The sequence below is a fragment of the Onthophagus taurus genome, chromosome 7 (genome assembly GCF_036711975.1).
Source record: "Onthophagus taurus isolate NC chromosome 7, IU_Otau_3.0, whole genome shotgun sequence".
Taxonomy (NCBI): domain Eukaryota; kingdom Metazoa; phylum Arthropoda; class Insecta; order Coleoptera; family Scarabaeidae; genus Onthophagus; species Onthophagus taurus.
The window spans coordinates 38,070,677-38,086,735 of record NC_091972.1 but is presented as its reverse complement, the minus strand read 5'-3'; the positions used below and the strand labels follow the sequence as shown (position 1 = coordinate 38,086,735).

At 30.3% G+C, this 16,059-nt stretch overlaps 2 protein-coding genes across 3 annotated transcripts in view; one reads left to right on the top strand and one right to left on the bottom strand.

Annotated features, from left to right (window-relative positions):
- LOC111416400 (uncharacterized) overlaps window positions 1-16,059 on the bottom strand; it is a 168,706-nt gene that overhangs the window by 30,296 nt on the left and 122,351 nt on the right. The gene's annotated exons all lie outside the window — the stretch shown is intronic.
- On the top strand, window positions 3,709-4,253 carry LOC111416403 (serine protease inhibitor swm-1-like). Its single transcript, XM_023048408.2, has 2 exons — window positions 3,709-3,771; window positions 3,834-4,253. Exons 1-2 carry the CDS (start codon window positions 3,738-3,740, stop codon window positions 4,214-4,216), a joined length of 417 nt encoding a protein of 138 aa, XP_022904176.2. The 5' UTR covers window positions 3,709-3,737; the 3' UTR covers window positions 4,217-4,253.

The window sequence follows — 16,059 nt, the reverse complement described above, 5'->3', positions numbered from 1 at the left end:
TAAGTAAGTGATATAGTAACAACAGTAACTTCATAAAGTAAACCTTTTTGTCCTGTATCGATGTGCCAAATATCAAATCTGTGGTAGTTATAGTTAGTAGAAAAAAGGGGGTACCAAAAAATTGGGACAATTGTATAAAAAAAATACTAAATGATTAGTACCAAAATTTTTAACATTAGTACAAAATCAGTACATAAATAGCACTAAATTATGGGACTATGAAAATGCTGATATCTTAAAAGGGGGGTGTAACTGGACGTCCAGCTTCACCCCCCACTTTGATATACATATATAAAAAAATATACTAACTGATTAGTACAAAAATTTTTAATGCCGTACAAAACTAGTACATAAATAGCACAAAACGATGGTACCATCAAAATGCTGATATCTTAAAAGGGGGGTAACTGAACGTTCAACTATACCCCCCATTTTGACATATATAAAAAAATACTAAATGATTAGTACAAAATTTTTTAGTGTAGTACAAAATTAGTACATAAATAGTACGTAATTATGACAGTATCAAAATGTTGATATTTTGAATGGGGGGTGTAGCTGTACGGACCTAAAACATTTTGATATGAACCGTTTAGCTATTTGTCTGTGTGCAGAATCTATTTATTATAATCGATAATTTGGTTTATTGAAAATAGGTATCTGTGAAATTTTCGACATGGAGTTCTCAGCTATTCTTTATTTCATCATCACATATTCATTAGTGTACTTAAGTGATTTAGCAACACCATTTGATTGCTTCTGTCCTGAGAAGGATCAGCAGAAAAGTCAAGTAATTACCGCTTGTTCTAGTGGACACTAGAACCAAGAAGGAACAATAGATGATAGATAAATAGATAAATATACTTTATTCAGTGCAATAAAAACATTACATGAAAGTCGATTAAAAAGAAAATATATACACAAATTGCAAACACTTTAAAATAAGATAAAGACATGTAAAGGGTAGGTATACAATTCAATATGCATTGTTATAATTTAAGAACCCGTGTATGGTATAGAAACTGTGGTTAATTAATAGTTTTTTCACTTCTTTGGCAAACTGTTTGGATTCTAAGGCGTGGTAATTTGGTATCTTGTTATACAATTTTGGGCCCCAATATTCCACGTAATTATGGGTTGTGTTGGTCTTGTGATATGGTACTTGTAGAGCATTTTTGTTTCTTGTATCGAAATTATGTTTTAGTTCTTGACATATTTTTCTTTGCTCTCATGCACACATTTCAAACAGGTGAGTATGTAAATACAAGGCAGGGTAAGTATTTTTTCTGTATTAAAGTGATCTTTGCAGCTTTCATACGGTTTTAGGTTGCATAGTGATCTGATTGCTTTTTTTTTGAAGAGTGAAGATACGAACTGAGTCCGATGCCATATCCCAGAACAGTATTCCATAACTTGCAACACTTTGGAAATTTGCAAAATAAGCTATCTTTGCTGCTTCGTGAGTTGCGACCATTTTCATTCTCCTGATAGTATATATTGCACTGGCTAAATTGGAAGCTAAATCCGATATATGTGACTGCCAAGTAAGTTTGATATATATTTTCATCCCTAAGTACTTGATATTACACACCGTTGGATCATTTTTTGGTGCAAATTTTAAATACTGTGTTTTCTCAGTATTAATTTTCAATTTGTTGTTATGGAACCATATTTCTGCTCTTTCCAAGTTTTTATCGCTGCACCTTTTCACTTCTTGCTCTGTTTTTGCTGTTGTTATAAATGACGTATCATCGGTATACACACATGTTACCTCTGATATTAGATTGAAAGGCAAATCATTTATATACATGTAAAAAAGTTTTGCTTGCAGGTCAAAGATAGAATATCTGGAAAACTGTCTCTTTCCAAAATATCCAGATTTAGGTCCAATTGAAGTTCTATTAGGTGCCTTCTAATTATTGTAATAGTTTCGCTAATAGGTACATTAGTGTAAATGTTTTTTATGTCGAATGATATGAGTTTAGTTCCGTTATTGGTCTTAAAATTATCTAGCTTATTGATGAGGTCTTTGGAGCTTTTGATAGTATGTTTAAAATGTTTGTGAAAAACATCATATATTATATGATGTTATGTGTATTATGTTATGTGTATTATATGAAAAATCACTTTTAGTTCTTGAGAAGTAAATTTTTGAAATGATCGACAATTTTTTCAAATTCTGCAATTTTCGCCGATTAAGTTTTAAAAATTCGTATAAAATCCATTTCTTGGAATATGAGTATGAAAATTTTCCAAAGTGTCAATAAAAGTGTCCCCTTTTCAATGAACCAACCCGTTTTGAAAAATAACTTTTAGTTTTAGAGAAAACAATATTTGAAGTTTTGATAAAATTTTCGATGTTGCAATTTTCATAGATAACTTTCAAAATTCGATATAAAATTCATTTCTTGAACGACCCTTGTGGAAATGTCGCCAATTATTAATTAAAGTATCCTTTTTTGAATGTAACAAGCCGTTTTGAAAAATCGCTTTTAGTTTTTGAGAAGTAAATTTTTGAAATGATCGACAATTTTTTTAAATTTTGCAATTTTCGCCGATTAAGTTTTATAAAATCGTATAAAATCCATTTCTTGGAATATGAGTATAAAAATTTGCCAAAGTGTTAATAAAAGTGTCCTCTTTCTAATGAACCAACCCGTTTTGACGGCCGAAGGGGATCCGGCTTTTCTCAAAGTCACTATCCGTTCCATCACTAATCATCCACTAAGGATGTCGTTTTAACCACGGAAATAGAAGCGGTTTGTAGCGATTTAAATAGAACAAGTCCAGATTGGAGAAGTCATGCAACGAATAGTAGGGGAAGAGAATTGAGGAATACAATTAGGAACAATAAGGTCGAAGTTATGGAACAGATTCTGTTCCATAACTTCATCGCTGCATCTTCTGGTTACCAGCGACAGTATTCACGACAAGAAGATGCGCAGATATAATCAATGTATTCAAAAGAGATAAAATGAAATGAAATGAAAGAGTTGACTGAATTGAATGAGATCAGCAAGAGAATCGACTTACTAAATCTAAGAAAAGCTACCGGAATGAATGTGTTAATTAGATTTTCATTTACATTGAATTAGAATTAAAAGAATGTTTCACTAATCGCACTAAAAATTTATTCACATATTGTTTACATTAATTTGAATACTGAATAAGATATTTTTGAGAAAATTGTTAAAAATCAACACGCAGTTTCGACCACATAACGAGTGCATACAAATAAACAAAAAAAGGCATATTTGATTAATTTTGATAAATTTTGAATTATAAACTGGACTGGTAGAAATCGTACATAAAAGGAGATACTTATTGTATAAGTATAGATACTGCTTGTTGAAGGAGAAATTGTCATTGCAGAACACTAGTAATTGTCTAAGGAAGACTAGATGCATAGCAAATGTTTGCAGAAGCTAGATACTGCTAGCAGAACAAACCCTTAATACTGATATCAGAAACCTGTTGGTTGCAAAACTGTTGTCAAAAATCGAGTTAACAGCAACACTTAATATGGCATAAATTATGCTTACTTAATATTACATTTTATGTAATAACATTCAATAAAAACGCTCAACAAATTTAAACATTTTACGATTTTACATGTACGTGTTATTCTTGGTGTTCAAAAATTTGTTCTTACATACGGTGAAGTATAAAAACGTCTCAAACAGCGTTCAAGATTAAGTTTGATTTTTCCAAATAGAAGGATCTAAGCATATTTAAAAATGTATCCGATTTTTGCCATAGTTTTGGTTTGTGGTAAATTAAAATTAATAATATTAAGGAAGTGTTATTTTCTAAACGATTTTTTATTTTTTTAGGTGTTGCTGTTTTTGGGGAAGAATGCGGCCGCAATCAAGTATGGGACGATTGTGGGTCCAATTGCGTTGATTATTGCAATAAAGAAGTTGATCCTTATAAAGTTTGTACGTTGGAATGCGTACCTGGTTGTTATTGTGCATCTGGTTTTATTAAAAAAGCGGTAGATTCAGATGAATGTGTAACAGAAAAGAATTGCCCTGCACCATGCGGTCATAATAAAATTTATAGAGAATGTGGAAGTATGTGTCCTAAATATTGTGGTCAACCGGATGATATTCTTTGTCCGGCGGTATGTGTTTCTGGATGTTTCTGCAAAGATGGATATGTTTTAGCAAATGAAAATAGCGCCCATTGTATCCCAGAACATCATTGCAATGTTTAACATTGAAGATAATTAAGATATTCTGTATTAAATAAAAATAATAAAAAAAAAATTTTTCATTGAGTCTGCTTTTCATTGATGATTTATTGCAAAATAAATAAAAATTTAAATATAAAGTGCCTATTAATATTTAAGATTACATTGAAAATTAAAACTTAAACCTGGACTAAAGCAAGTAAATTTATTATTACTAATAAATAACAAAACAAAATAATACAATAATCACTACTTGGTATAAAAACGAACCAAATCAACATTCAAATCAGTTCGAGTTTGATCTTTTAGAGAGAACAGACATAACATGACAATGAATAAATCATTAGCTTTGGTTGCTTTATTCTTAGCTTTGGGCAATTATTTAATTCAATATTTCTCTAAATTTATATGATCAATAAGTAATTTTTAGCTGCCACTGTTATTGCACAAACATGTGGTCCAAACCAACTGTGGAACTCTTGCCGATCTGCTTGTCCACACTAATGTAATAAACCAGATGGTGGAATTTGCACCATGCAATGCGTAGCAGATTGTTTCTGTAATGGAGCTACTGGTTACACCAAGGGAGCAATAGATGCGGAAAATGAGGATTACATTCTTATATCTGAATGCCCTACTTGTGGTACCAATGAAATATATAAAGTATGTGGAACTGCCTGTCAAGATTATTGTGGAAAACCAGAAGGTACTGCGTGTACGACTCAATGCGTTGAAGGATGTTTCTGTAAAGATGGATACGTACGTACAATAGAAAATAACACTTCCGTTTGCATCCCCGTGGAAGATTGCTCTTAAGAGTTAAACATCATATATTAAACGGAAAATAGAAATTAATTAAACATCAATTTCGTTGTTTTTTGACCTTATCTTTTTTGTTTATACATAAATTTATTTGTTAATGTGTAGTGTTTCACGGATGGAGAAGTACGTGTTGCTGTGGTCGGTCCGAGATTTCATCCGTTCTTCTTGTTGGTTCTCTTTGGAAAGGGGTAGACCTTTTGCCAAGATCTCACCTGGCATCTTCAGTGCGTTGTCGTAGTTTCCTGTCGGCAGACTACGACTACGACAGGAGGAAGAGCTGATGAAATGTCGGACCGACTACAGCAACACATAAATTAATTTATGTATAGCAAATATTTACGTGGAGTCTGCAACACCATTTTTATTGCCTTTATGTATAAACAGAATGGTGTCCCAAACATAGCAAATTATGAACCGTGGAGAGTTTCCAGAATCGTGAAAAGATGCATCACAGCCTGGGAACAAGAGATCTATCAGTCTCCTGACTATTTTGTCGAAGATTACTGAATGAAGTCTGCTGGAGGGACTGTAAGAAGAAGAAGAATGGAACGCAGAGTTTACATATTAGCACGTTAGAACTTGCTCAGAAGAAAACCTGGTCAAGTTGGTAGAGAACTTTACTTCCAGGTGAAAATGAAAGATAAGGTGTCCAGCATAAGTAGACATAAGAGTTTCCTGGTTATGTATACAATATGTTTGTAAACAATACCACGGCTACGTTGGCAAAATAAGCTATACTTTTTCATAAGAAGACAGTTTCCACTTGCAGCAACAACAAAGATAGGGATAATAGAAGCCATAATAACGCCGCAATTAACATATGGAGTAAAAAATCCGGAAAAGTCACGTTTTTAAATGAATCGGTTAGAAATAGAATAATGCGTTTAGCAACGAATACTCCATACTAAGCAACAGAGAAGAAGGTGAAATATGCTAATAGAAAAAAAATCACAGTCTCCTCTGTGTTAGCAACTCATTGACGAAATTATCGTAAGAAAAAAGCGATTCCAACAGCAGAATTTCTATTTCTTCCAGCCTGAAGTGAGGTTTCATTCCATTTGCTCAACTTGGTGTTTAATACTTGGTGTCTGAGTTATTTGTTTCTCTTTTTTCATTCATATTCGTATTCCATCTATGTTTCGCTCAATAACTCATACCCGATTTTTGTATGTTACATTTGATATCCGTGTCCATATATCCATCTCGTATATTTATTTTCTCGTCTCAGTCTTAATTTAAACTGTATCAGGTTACTCGTATACTCTGTTCGATTACTTTTCAATACGCTATCCTCTCCCGCTTTATTTACCAATCTAACATCAATATTTAACGATGTAGTTGCTCTTCTTTAATAACTGGGAGAGCTGGGATGCTCGTATTTGCGTCGATAGTTAATACAATTGGCTGGTACGTTGCCACAAATCAGAAAAGCTAATGTTATTTTATGTATAGGTAGATTTATGTCGTTAAATATATTGCTTCATGATTATTCAATGTCCATCTTTAAAGTAATGATTATTTTCAAGGTCACATTGAACATCATAGATAGCACTTTCGGGTATTCACCCTTTCTTATAATCCTTGTGCAACAAAATTGTTGAATACACACGATGTTGAATTTCTTTTCTTTCGTAACTTGTTAGTAGATCAGAAATAATTGTAGAACATCCTTGTGTCGTTATTTGTCCAACATTCAGTTCGAGTATTATGGATGCCACCACTGCTTCTTTTTTGACTTTTCTGCTCTTAATTTATCTCTTGTTGTTGGAATGACACTTTACATAATTTCTATAGTTAGAAACTTATCCGTTGTTCACAACAACCTTATCTTTTTCTTGGTGGTCACTGTCCATAAGGTCAAATAATATATCACGAAATTGTCCTTATAAAACAGTTCTGTCAACCATATCATACCTCCTACTCAAACCTAACTGGTTACAGCTACCAGACCCAAACCTAGCTGTATACGGAGTTGCGTTCAAAAAATTATAATAACTAAATTAATACGAGTGGACATCTAATTGTCAATGCACTTAAAACTAATTAAATTTGCGTTGAAATGATTTTTGTTTCATAATGACATCTCAAATAGTTATTGAGATACGATGTTTTAAAGTTCGGTTTTCATCAACCTAACTCAATAACAGCAGAGTTGAAATTAAATAATCGTAACAACAGTATTCATCGGAATGAAAGAATGACTTTTGCCTTGTTGCATTTTGATTAAATCATCTTTAAAATGTTTTATATTTCATGGCGATATCTCAGTTATTTATCAAAATACGATTTTTTAAATCTCCTTTTTAAACCCAACACCATAGTTATATATGCAGAGTTAAATTCAAAATATCATAATGGCAAAATTAATAAGTGTGGGGAAACAATTCTCGATACATTTAAAACTAATTAAATTTGCGTTGAAATGATTTTTGTTTCATAATCACATCTCAAATAGTTATTGAGATACGATGTTTTAAAGTTCGGTTTTCATCAACCTAACTCAATAACAGCAGAGTTGAAATTAAATAATCGTAACAACAGTATTCATCGGAATGAAAGAATGACTTTTGCCTTGTTGCATTTTGATTAAATCATCTTTAAAATGTTTTATATTTCATGGCGATATCTCAGTTATTTATCAAAATACGATTTTTTAAATCTCCTTTTTAAACCCAACACCATAGTTATATATGCAGAGTTAAATTCAAAATATCATAATGGCAAAATTAATAAGTGTGGGGAAACAATTCTCGATACATTTAAAACTAATTAAATTTGCGTTGAAATGATTTTTGTTTCATAATCACATCTCAAATAGTTATTGAGATACGATGTTTTAAAGTTCGGTTTTCATCAACCTAACTCAATAACAGCAGAGTTGAAATTAAATAATCGTAACAACAGTATTCATCGGAATGAAAGAATGACTTTTGCCTTGTTGCATTTTGATTAAATCATCTTTAAAATGTTTTATATTTCATGGCGATATCTCAGTTATTTATCGAAATACGATTTTTTAATCTCCTTTTTAAACCCAACGCCATAGTTATATATGCAGAGTGAAATTCAAAAAATCATAATGGCAAAATTAATAAGTGTGGGGAAACAATTCTCGATACATTTAAAACTAATTAAATTTGCGTTAAAATGATTCTTGTTTCATAATGATGTCTCAATTAGTTATTGAGATACGATCTTTTAAAGTTCGGTTTTCATCAACCTAAGCTCAATAACAGCAGAGTTGAAATTAAATAATCGTAACAACGATATTCATCGGAATGAAAGAATTACTTTTGCCGTGTTGAATTTTGATTAAATCATATTTAAAATGTTTTATATTTCATGGCGATATCTCAGTTATTTATCGAAATACGACTTTTTAAGTCTCCTTTTTAAACCGAACGCCATTGCTACATATGCAGAGTTGAATTCAAAAAATCATAATGATGAAATTAATAAGTGTGGGGAAATAATTCTCGATACACTTAAAACTAATTAAATTTGCGTTAAAATGATTTTTGTTTCATAATGATATCTCAATTAGTTATTGAGATATGATGTTTTAATAAAGTTCGGTTTACATCAACGTAAGCTCAATAATAGCAGAGTTAAAATTAAGTAATCGTAACAACGATATTCATCAGAATGAAAGAATGACTTTTGCCGTGTTGCATTTTGATTAAATCATATTTAAAATGTTTTATATTTCATGGCGATATCTCAGTTATTTATCAAAATACGATTTTTTAATCTCCTTTTTAAACCGAACGTCATGGTTATATATGCAGAGTTGAATTCAAAAAATCATAATGGCAAAATTAATAAGAGTGGGGAAATAATTCTCGATGCACTTAAAACGAATTAAATTTGCGTTAAAATGATTTTTGTTTCATAATGATATCTTAATTAGTTATTGAGATATGATGTTTTAATAAAGTTCGGTTTACATCAACGTAAGCTCAATAATAGCAGAGTTAAAATTAAGTAATCGTAACAACGATATTCATCAGAATGAAAGAATGACTTTTGCCGTGTTGCATTTTGATTAAATCATATTTAAAATGTTTTATATTTAATGGCGATATCTCAGTTATTTATCAAAATACGATTTTTTAATCTCCTTTTTAAACCGAACGCCATGGTTATATATGCAGAGTTGAATTCAAAAAATCATAATGGCAAAATTAATAAGAGTGGGGAAATAATTCTCGATGCACTTAAAACGAATTAAATTTGCGTTAAAATGATTTTTGTTTCATAATGATATCTTAATTAGTTATTGAGATACGATGTTTTAAAGTTCGGTTTTCATCAACCTAAGCTCAATAACAGCGGAGTTTAAATTAAATAATCGTAACAACGATATTCGTCCGAATGAAAGAATGACTTTTGTCGTGTTGAATTTTGATTAAATCATATTTAAAATGTTTTATATTTCATGGCGATATCTCAGTTATTTATCGAAATACGATTTTTTAAATCTCCTTTTTAAACTCAACCCTATAGTTACATATGCAGAGTTGAATTCAAAAAATCATAATGGCAAAATTAATAAGAGTGGGGAAATAATTCTCAATGCACTTAAAACGAATTAAATTTGCGTTAAAATGATTTTTGTTTCATAATGATATCTCAATTAGTTATTGAGATATGTTATTTTAAAGTTCGGTTTTCATCAACCTAAGCTCAATGACAGCAGAGTTGAAATTAAATAATCGTAACAACGATGTTCATCAGAATGCAAGAATGACTTTTGCCGTGTTGCATTTTGATTAAATCATCTTTAAAATGTTTTATATTTCATGGCGATATCCCAGTTATTTATCGAAATATGATTTTTTAATCTCCTTTTTAAATAGAACGCCGTAGTTATATATGCAGAGATAAATTCAAAAAATCATAATGGCAAAATTAATAGGTGTGGGAAAATAATTCTCGATACACTTAAAACTAATTAAATTTGCGTTAAAATGATTCTTGTGTCATAATGATATCTCAATTAGTTATTGAGATACGATCTTTTAAAGTTCGGTTTACATCAACCTAAGCTCAATAACAGCAGAGTTTAAATTAAATAATCGTAACAACGATATTCATCGGAATGAAAGAATGACTTTTGCCGTGTTGCATTTTGATTAAATCATCTTTAAAATGTTTTATATTTCATGGCGATATCTCAGTTATTTATCGAAATACGATTTTTTAATCTCCTTTTTAAACCGAACGCCATAGTTATATATACAGAGTTAAATTCAAAAAATTATAATGGCAAAATTAATAAGTGTGGGGAAATAATTCTCGATACACTTAAAGCTAATTAAATTTGCGTTAAAATGATTTTTGTTTCATAATGATATCTCAATTAGTTATTGAGATACGATGTTTTAAAGTTCAGTTTTCATCAACTTAAGGTCAATAACAACAGAGTTGAGATTAAATAATCGTAACAATGATATTCATCAGAATGAAAGAATTACTTTTACCATGTTGCATTTTGATTAAATCATATTTAAAATGTTTTATATTTCATGGCGATATCTCAGTTATTTATCAAAATACGATTTTTTAATCTCCTTTTTAAACCGAACGCATGGTTATATATGCAGAGTTAAATTCAAAAAATTATAATGGCAAAATTAATAAGAGTGGGGAAATAATTCTCGATGCACTTAAAACGAATTAAATTTGCGTTAAAATGATTTTTGTTTCATAATGATATCTCAATTAGTTATTGAGATACGATGTTTTAAAATTCGATTTTCATCAACCTAAGCTCAATAATAGCAGAGTTGAAATTGAATAATCGTAACAACGATGTTCATCGGAATGATGAAAGAATGACTTTTGCCGTGTTGCATTTTGATTAAATCATATTTAAAATGTTTTATATTTCATGGCGATATCTCAGTTATTTATCGAAATATGATTTTTTAATCTCCTTTTTAAACCGAACGTCATAGTTATACAGGTGTCCAATTAGTGCGATATCGGACGATATCTCCTTACAGGGTGTCGCTAGAAGAAAATGTTTATATATAAAGTTGTTTGGTGCTCGAAGGTGCATAACCTAAAAATATTTTTGTTTATACAGGGTGTTGCAAAAACAAAGTACAAGGTACAACTTCGTAAATTTAAATGGAACACCCCATATTTTATTGCATTTTTGAATTACCCTTAAAATTCGACATACTTTTTGTTAAGCATTACCTATTAATAATGTAGGTAATAATAATAAGGTGGTATCGCACTAATTGGACACCGGTATATGCAGAGTTAAATTCAAAGAATTATAATGGCAAAATTAATAAGTGTGGGAAAATAATTTTAACGAATTAAATTTGCGTTAAAATGATTTTTGTTTCATTATATCTTAATTAGTAAAGAAGATACGATTCTTTAAAGTTCTGCCTTTATGGTGATACCTATTTGTACTAGTGTAATACATTAAATCTGTAATCTTTAAACCGTCATTTATTCTGATGCATCACCACTATCCATCATTCACCACTCATCCATTGCCTTTTCATCGTATCGAATACATATAATACATAGGGCCGTCGATATTTCACTTTGATCATTTCGATTTGAGAGTGAGCCAATAGTATCTTGAAATCCAATTTCGGTTGCACCATCTCGGTGATTAATATCGGAACGATCGGGGGAGAAAGAAAATTTATTGGTAACAGTTTTCCAGTGGGAAGAGAAAAATGCCAGTTTGCTGCGTAAGCGTGATTCGGCTCGTTTTTCCGCCTCCACCGCCGAAAAAAAAAAATAACAGGGCAAAATGGGGGGACGGATTGGCGATTACGATCTGCTTTATAGCCGGTCCATCAGTATTGGGGCGGGTTAACCCAACCTGAAGGTCATCAGTTACACGGGCGTTTACCCGGCTAACCGGCGAGAATTTATAGGAGGAGGTTATGGTGATGGAAGAATGCCGAAAATTCGGAGAAAAACCGTTCGCTGATATTACCTTGGTGTTATATTACCTTCTGGTGACGGATAAACTTGGATGTAAGTTCTCGTTTTGGAACGAGACGTCGACTGACTTTATTATTAATTTAACTAGACAGGTTTAGTGCTCTTAATCCGGGAGTTAACTCGTCGTCTTTTGGGTAATGGAAAATAGATGGGAGTTAATTTTAGTTCACAGGCGTTGACTGTTCACTTGCATGATGAAATTCATGAAATTCGAATTGAATTAAGTAATTAATACACTCTGCAAAATAAAAACATAAAATGAAGAAGTAGATTTTCACTGCAGTAATTTCGCAAAGGTTTATTAACGCCCGCTTTTTTCCCCTTTGCCCAGCGTTTTCCATTGTACTCCAGAGATCATTTCTTTCACGGACCCTGTTGAACTTTTAATTGAAAATTTTATTACCCTCCCCGAAGGGAAAGAAATATGAAGGTTTTTTTATTGTAAAACTTTCCCATCAAAAAAACAACCAAAAAAAAAAATAACCCAAAAATAAATCAAGCAGACGTGTCATAAAATACACGTTCCACGTATAAAATTCGCGGTATCGGTTATGCAGAGTGGAAAGAAACTTTGTAAAAAGCGATCTGGCGTAAAAATTAAGGTACTTTGTCAACGCCGTAAGTCGTCGGGCCAATGGAAACTTGAAGTAAAAACTCTCCGAGACGAGAAAAAGAAAGAAAAAAGTAAAAAAGAAAACGGCTTTGCTGTAGCAAAAAGGCTTCTTGAAACAACAGAATGCAGAAAGCTGGGAGCTTTTTCAGAACCGGCTGCACATTAATTAAAGCTCTAAAGCCTTCACGATGCAAACACCGTGTTTCTGAATTAGCCGAATCCCGTGAATTGTAATACCCGCAGTGGGTGTCACAACATCGTTGTGTTAAAATGTTCTTCGTTTTTGATTACATTTGGCTTAATAATATCTTTATAAAAAAATGTATCGAGAAAACCAACTATAAATGTTATTTGACTTAAAACAAAGGTAAATATTTTTCTGTTTTTGATATATACCGCGTTGCGACAGAAAGTTCTGCATCAAACCATCATAAATCGTCTCTCAACGTTGCCAAGTTACCGATTTGGGAGTCTGAAATGTATCAGACAAAGATAAACGTACAGAAAAGGGAACGTTTTCCCTGACCAATAATATGACTGAAGGGATTACTGTTGCTACATTTAGAACGTTTGTTTTTGGGAACCAACGATGGCGTTGCGTAAGCACCCCCTTAAATCATGTAGTTTCCAACTTGTCACTAGCAGTCCCACTCTACACATTACGTTGATATATGCTCATTCGTGCCGAACGGAAGCTAACGTGTCCTATGCAGTTCTAATTAGTGATTTAATACTGATGACAATAAGATTGGGTTTTTAAAATCAGTTATATTAAATGAAACGAGATAAAAATGTTCTATTGGTATGCAATTTTGTTCGAAAACTTCGATAACTTGAGTGACTTATACAAAAATCGGAACTAATTGAGATATAATCATAAACTAAAGTTCGTTTTAAAGAAAATTTAATGACTATTTAGTGTACCGTACATAATTTGTTATTTCCAATAAATTTTGTTGTTATGATTTTTTAAACTCAACTATGCACATAATATATAATTTTTATAGATTTAATACAAATTAAAAACATCGTATCTCAACAACGACTTGGGATATATTAATAAAATAAAGAACATTTTAAAGGAAATTTTATGTAAATTTACTGTGCCATAAACAATTTCATATTTTTCATAAACATCGTTGTTATGATTTTTTAAACCCAAATCTGCACATTTGATTGTTATAGAATTAATAGAAATTAAAAACATCGTATCTCAAGAACGACTTGAGATATCTTAATAAAATAAAGAACATTTTAAAGGACATTTTATGTAGATTTACTGTGCCATAAACAATTTCATATTTTTCATAAACATCGTTGTTATGATTTTTTAAACCCAAGTCTGCACATTTGATTGTTATTGATTTAATAGAAATTAAAAACATCGTATCTCAAGAACCAAATGAGATATCTTAATAAAATAAAGAACATTTTAAAGCAAATTTTATTGTGCTACAAACAGTTTCTTATTTTTCATAAACCTTGTTGTTATATTTTTTAACTCCAACTCTGCACATTTGATTGTTATAGATTTAATAGAAATTAAAAACATCGTATCTCACGAACAAATTGAGATATCTTAATAAAAAAAGAACATTTTAAAGGAAATTTTATGTAAATTTACTGTGCCATAAACAATTTCATATTTTTCATAAACATCGTTGTTATGATTTTTTAAACCCAAATCTGCACATTTGATTGTTATAGAATTAATAGAAATTAAAAACATCGTATCTCAAGAACGACTTGAGATATCTTAATAAAATAAAGAACATTTTAAAGGACATTTTATGTAGATTTACTGTGCCATAAACAATTTCATATTTTTCATAAACATCGTTGTTATGATTTTTTAAACCCAAGTCTGCACATTTGATTGTTATTGATTTAATAGAAATTAAAAACATCGTATCTCAAGAACCAAATGAGATATCTTAATAAAATAAAGAACATTTTAAAGCAAATTTTATTGTGCTACAAACAGTTTCTTATTTTTCATAAACCTTGTTGTTATATTTTTTAACTCCAACTCTGCACATTTGATTGTTATAGATTTAATAGAAATTAAAAACATCGTATCTCACGAACAAATTGAGATATCTTAATAAAAAAAGAACATTTTAAAGGAAATTTTATGTAAATTTACTGTGCCATAAACAATTTCATATTTTTCATAAACATCGTTGTTATGATTTTTTAAACCCAAATCTGCACATTTGATTGTTATAGAATTAATAGAAATTAAAAACATCGTATCTCAAGAACGACTTGAGATATCTTAATAAAATAAAGAACATTTTAAAGGACATTTTATGTAGATTTACTGTGCCATAAACAATTTCATATTTTTCATAAACATCGTTGTTATGATTTTTTAAACCCAAGTCTGCACATTTGATTGTTATTGATTTAATAGAAATTAAAAACATCGTATCTCAAGAACCAAATGAGATATCTTAATAAAATAAAGAACATTTTAAAGCAAATTTTATTGTGCTACAAACAGTTTCTTATTTTTCATAAACCTTGTTGTTATATTTTTTAACTCCAACTCTGCACATTTGATTGTTATAGATTTAATAGAAATTAAAAACATCGTATCTCACGAACAAATTGAGATATCTTAATAAAAAAAGAACATTTTAAAGGAAATTTTATTGTGCTATAAACATTTTCTTATTTTTCATAAACATCGTTGTAATATTTTTTAAATCCAACTCTGCACATTTGATTGTTTTAGATTTAATAGAAATTAAAAACATCGTATCTCAAGAACGAATTGAGATATCTTAATAAAATACAGAACATTTTAAAAGAAATTTAATGAAAATTTAATGTGCCATAAACAATTTCTTATTTTTCATAAACATCGTTGTTATATTTTTTAAATCCAACTCTGCACATTTGATTGTTTTAGATTTAATAGAAATTAAAAACATCGTACCTCCAGAACGAATTGAGATATCTTAACAAAGTAAAGAATATTTTATTGTGCTATAAACAATTTCTTATTTTTCATAAACATCGTTGTAATATTTTTTAAATCCAACTCTGCACATTTGATTGTTTTAGATTTAATAGAAATTAAAAACATCGTATCTCAAGAACGACTTGAGATATCTTAATAAAATAAAGAACATTTTAAAGGAAATTTTATGCAGATTTACTGTGCCATAAACAATTTCATATTTTTCATAAACATCGTTGTTAGATTTTCAATACATGTTTTAATTCGTAGCGAACAACCTGAAGACGATTATAGAATAATCGAAACCGGTCGTTGAGAACAAAAAAATTTTTAAATAAAATTTAATCTTCAGAAATACATTCTGTATTATTTTCACCGATTACTATAATTCACCTGAAGACAATGGAGAAATTCATTAATTTATCGTTGTTATGACTTTTTAAACCCAAATCTGCACATTTGATTGCTATAGATTTAATAGAA

What these genes read in the sequence shown, in the direction of transcription:
- LOC111416403 (XM_023048408.2), top strand. Translation starts at nt 3,738, where the DNA reads ATGTATCCGATTTTTGCCATAGTTTTGGTTTGTG. An exon ending in TGCCATAGTTTTGGTTTGTG is followed by an intron (nt 3,772 to 3,833) that starts GTAAATTAAAAT and finishes TTATTTTTTTAG; the next exon opens with GTGTTGCTGTTTTTGGGGAA.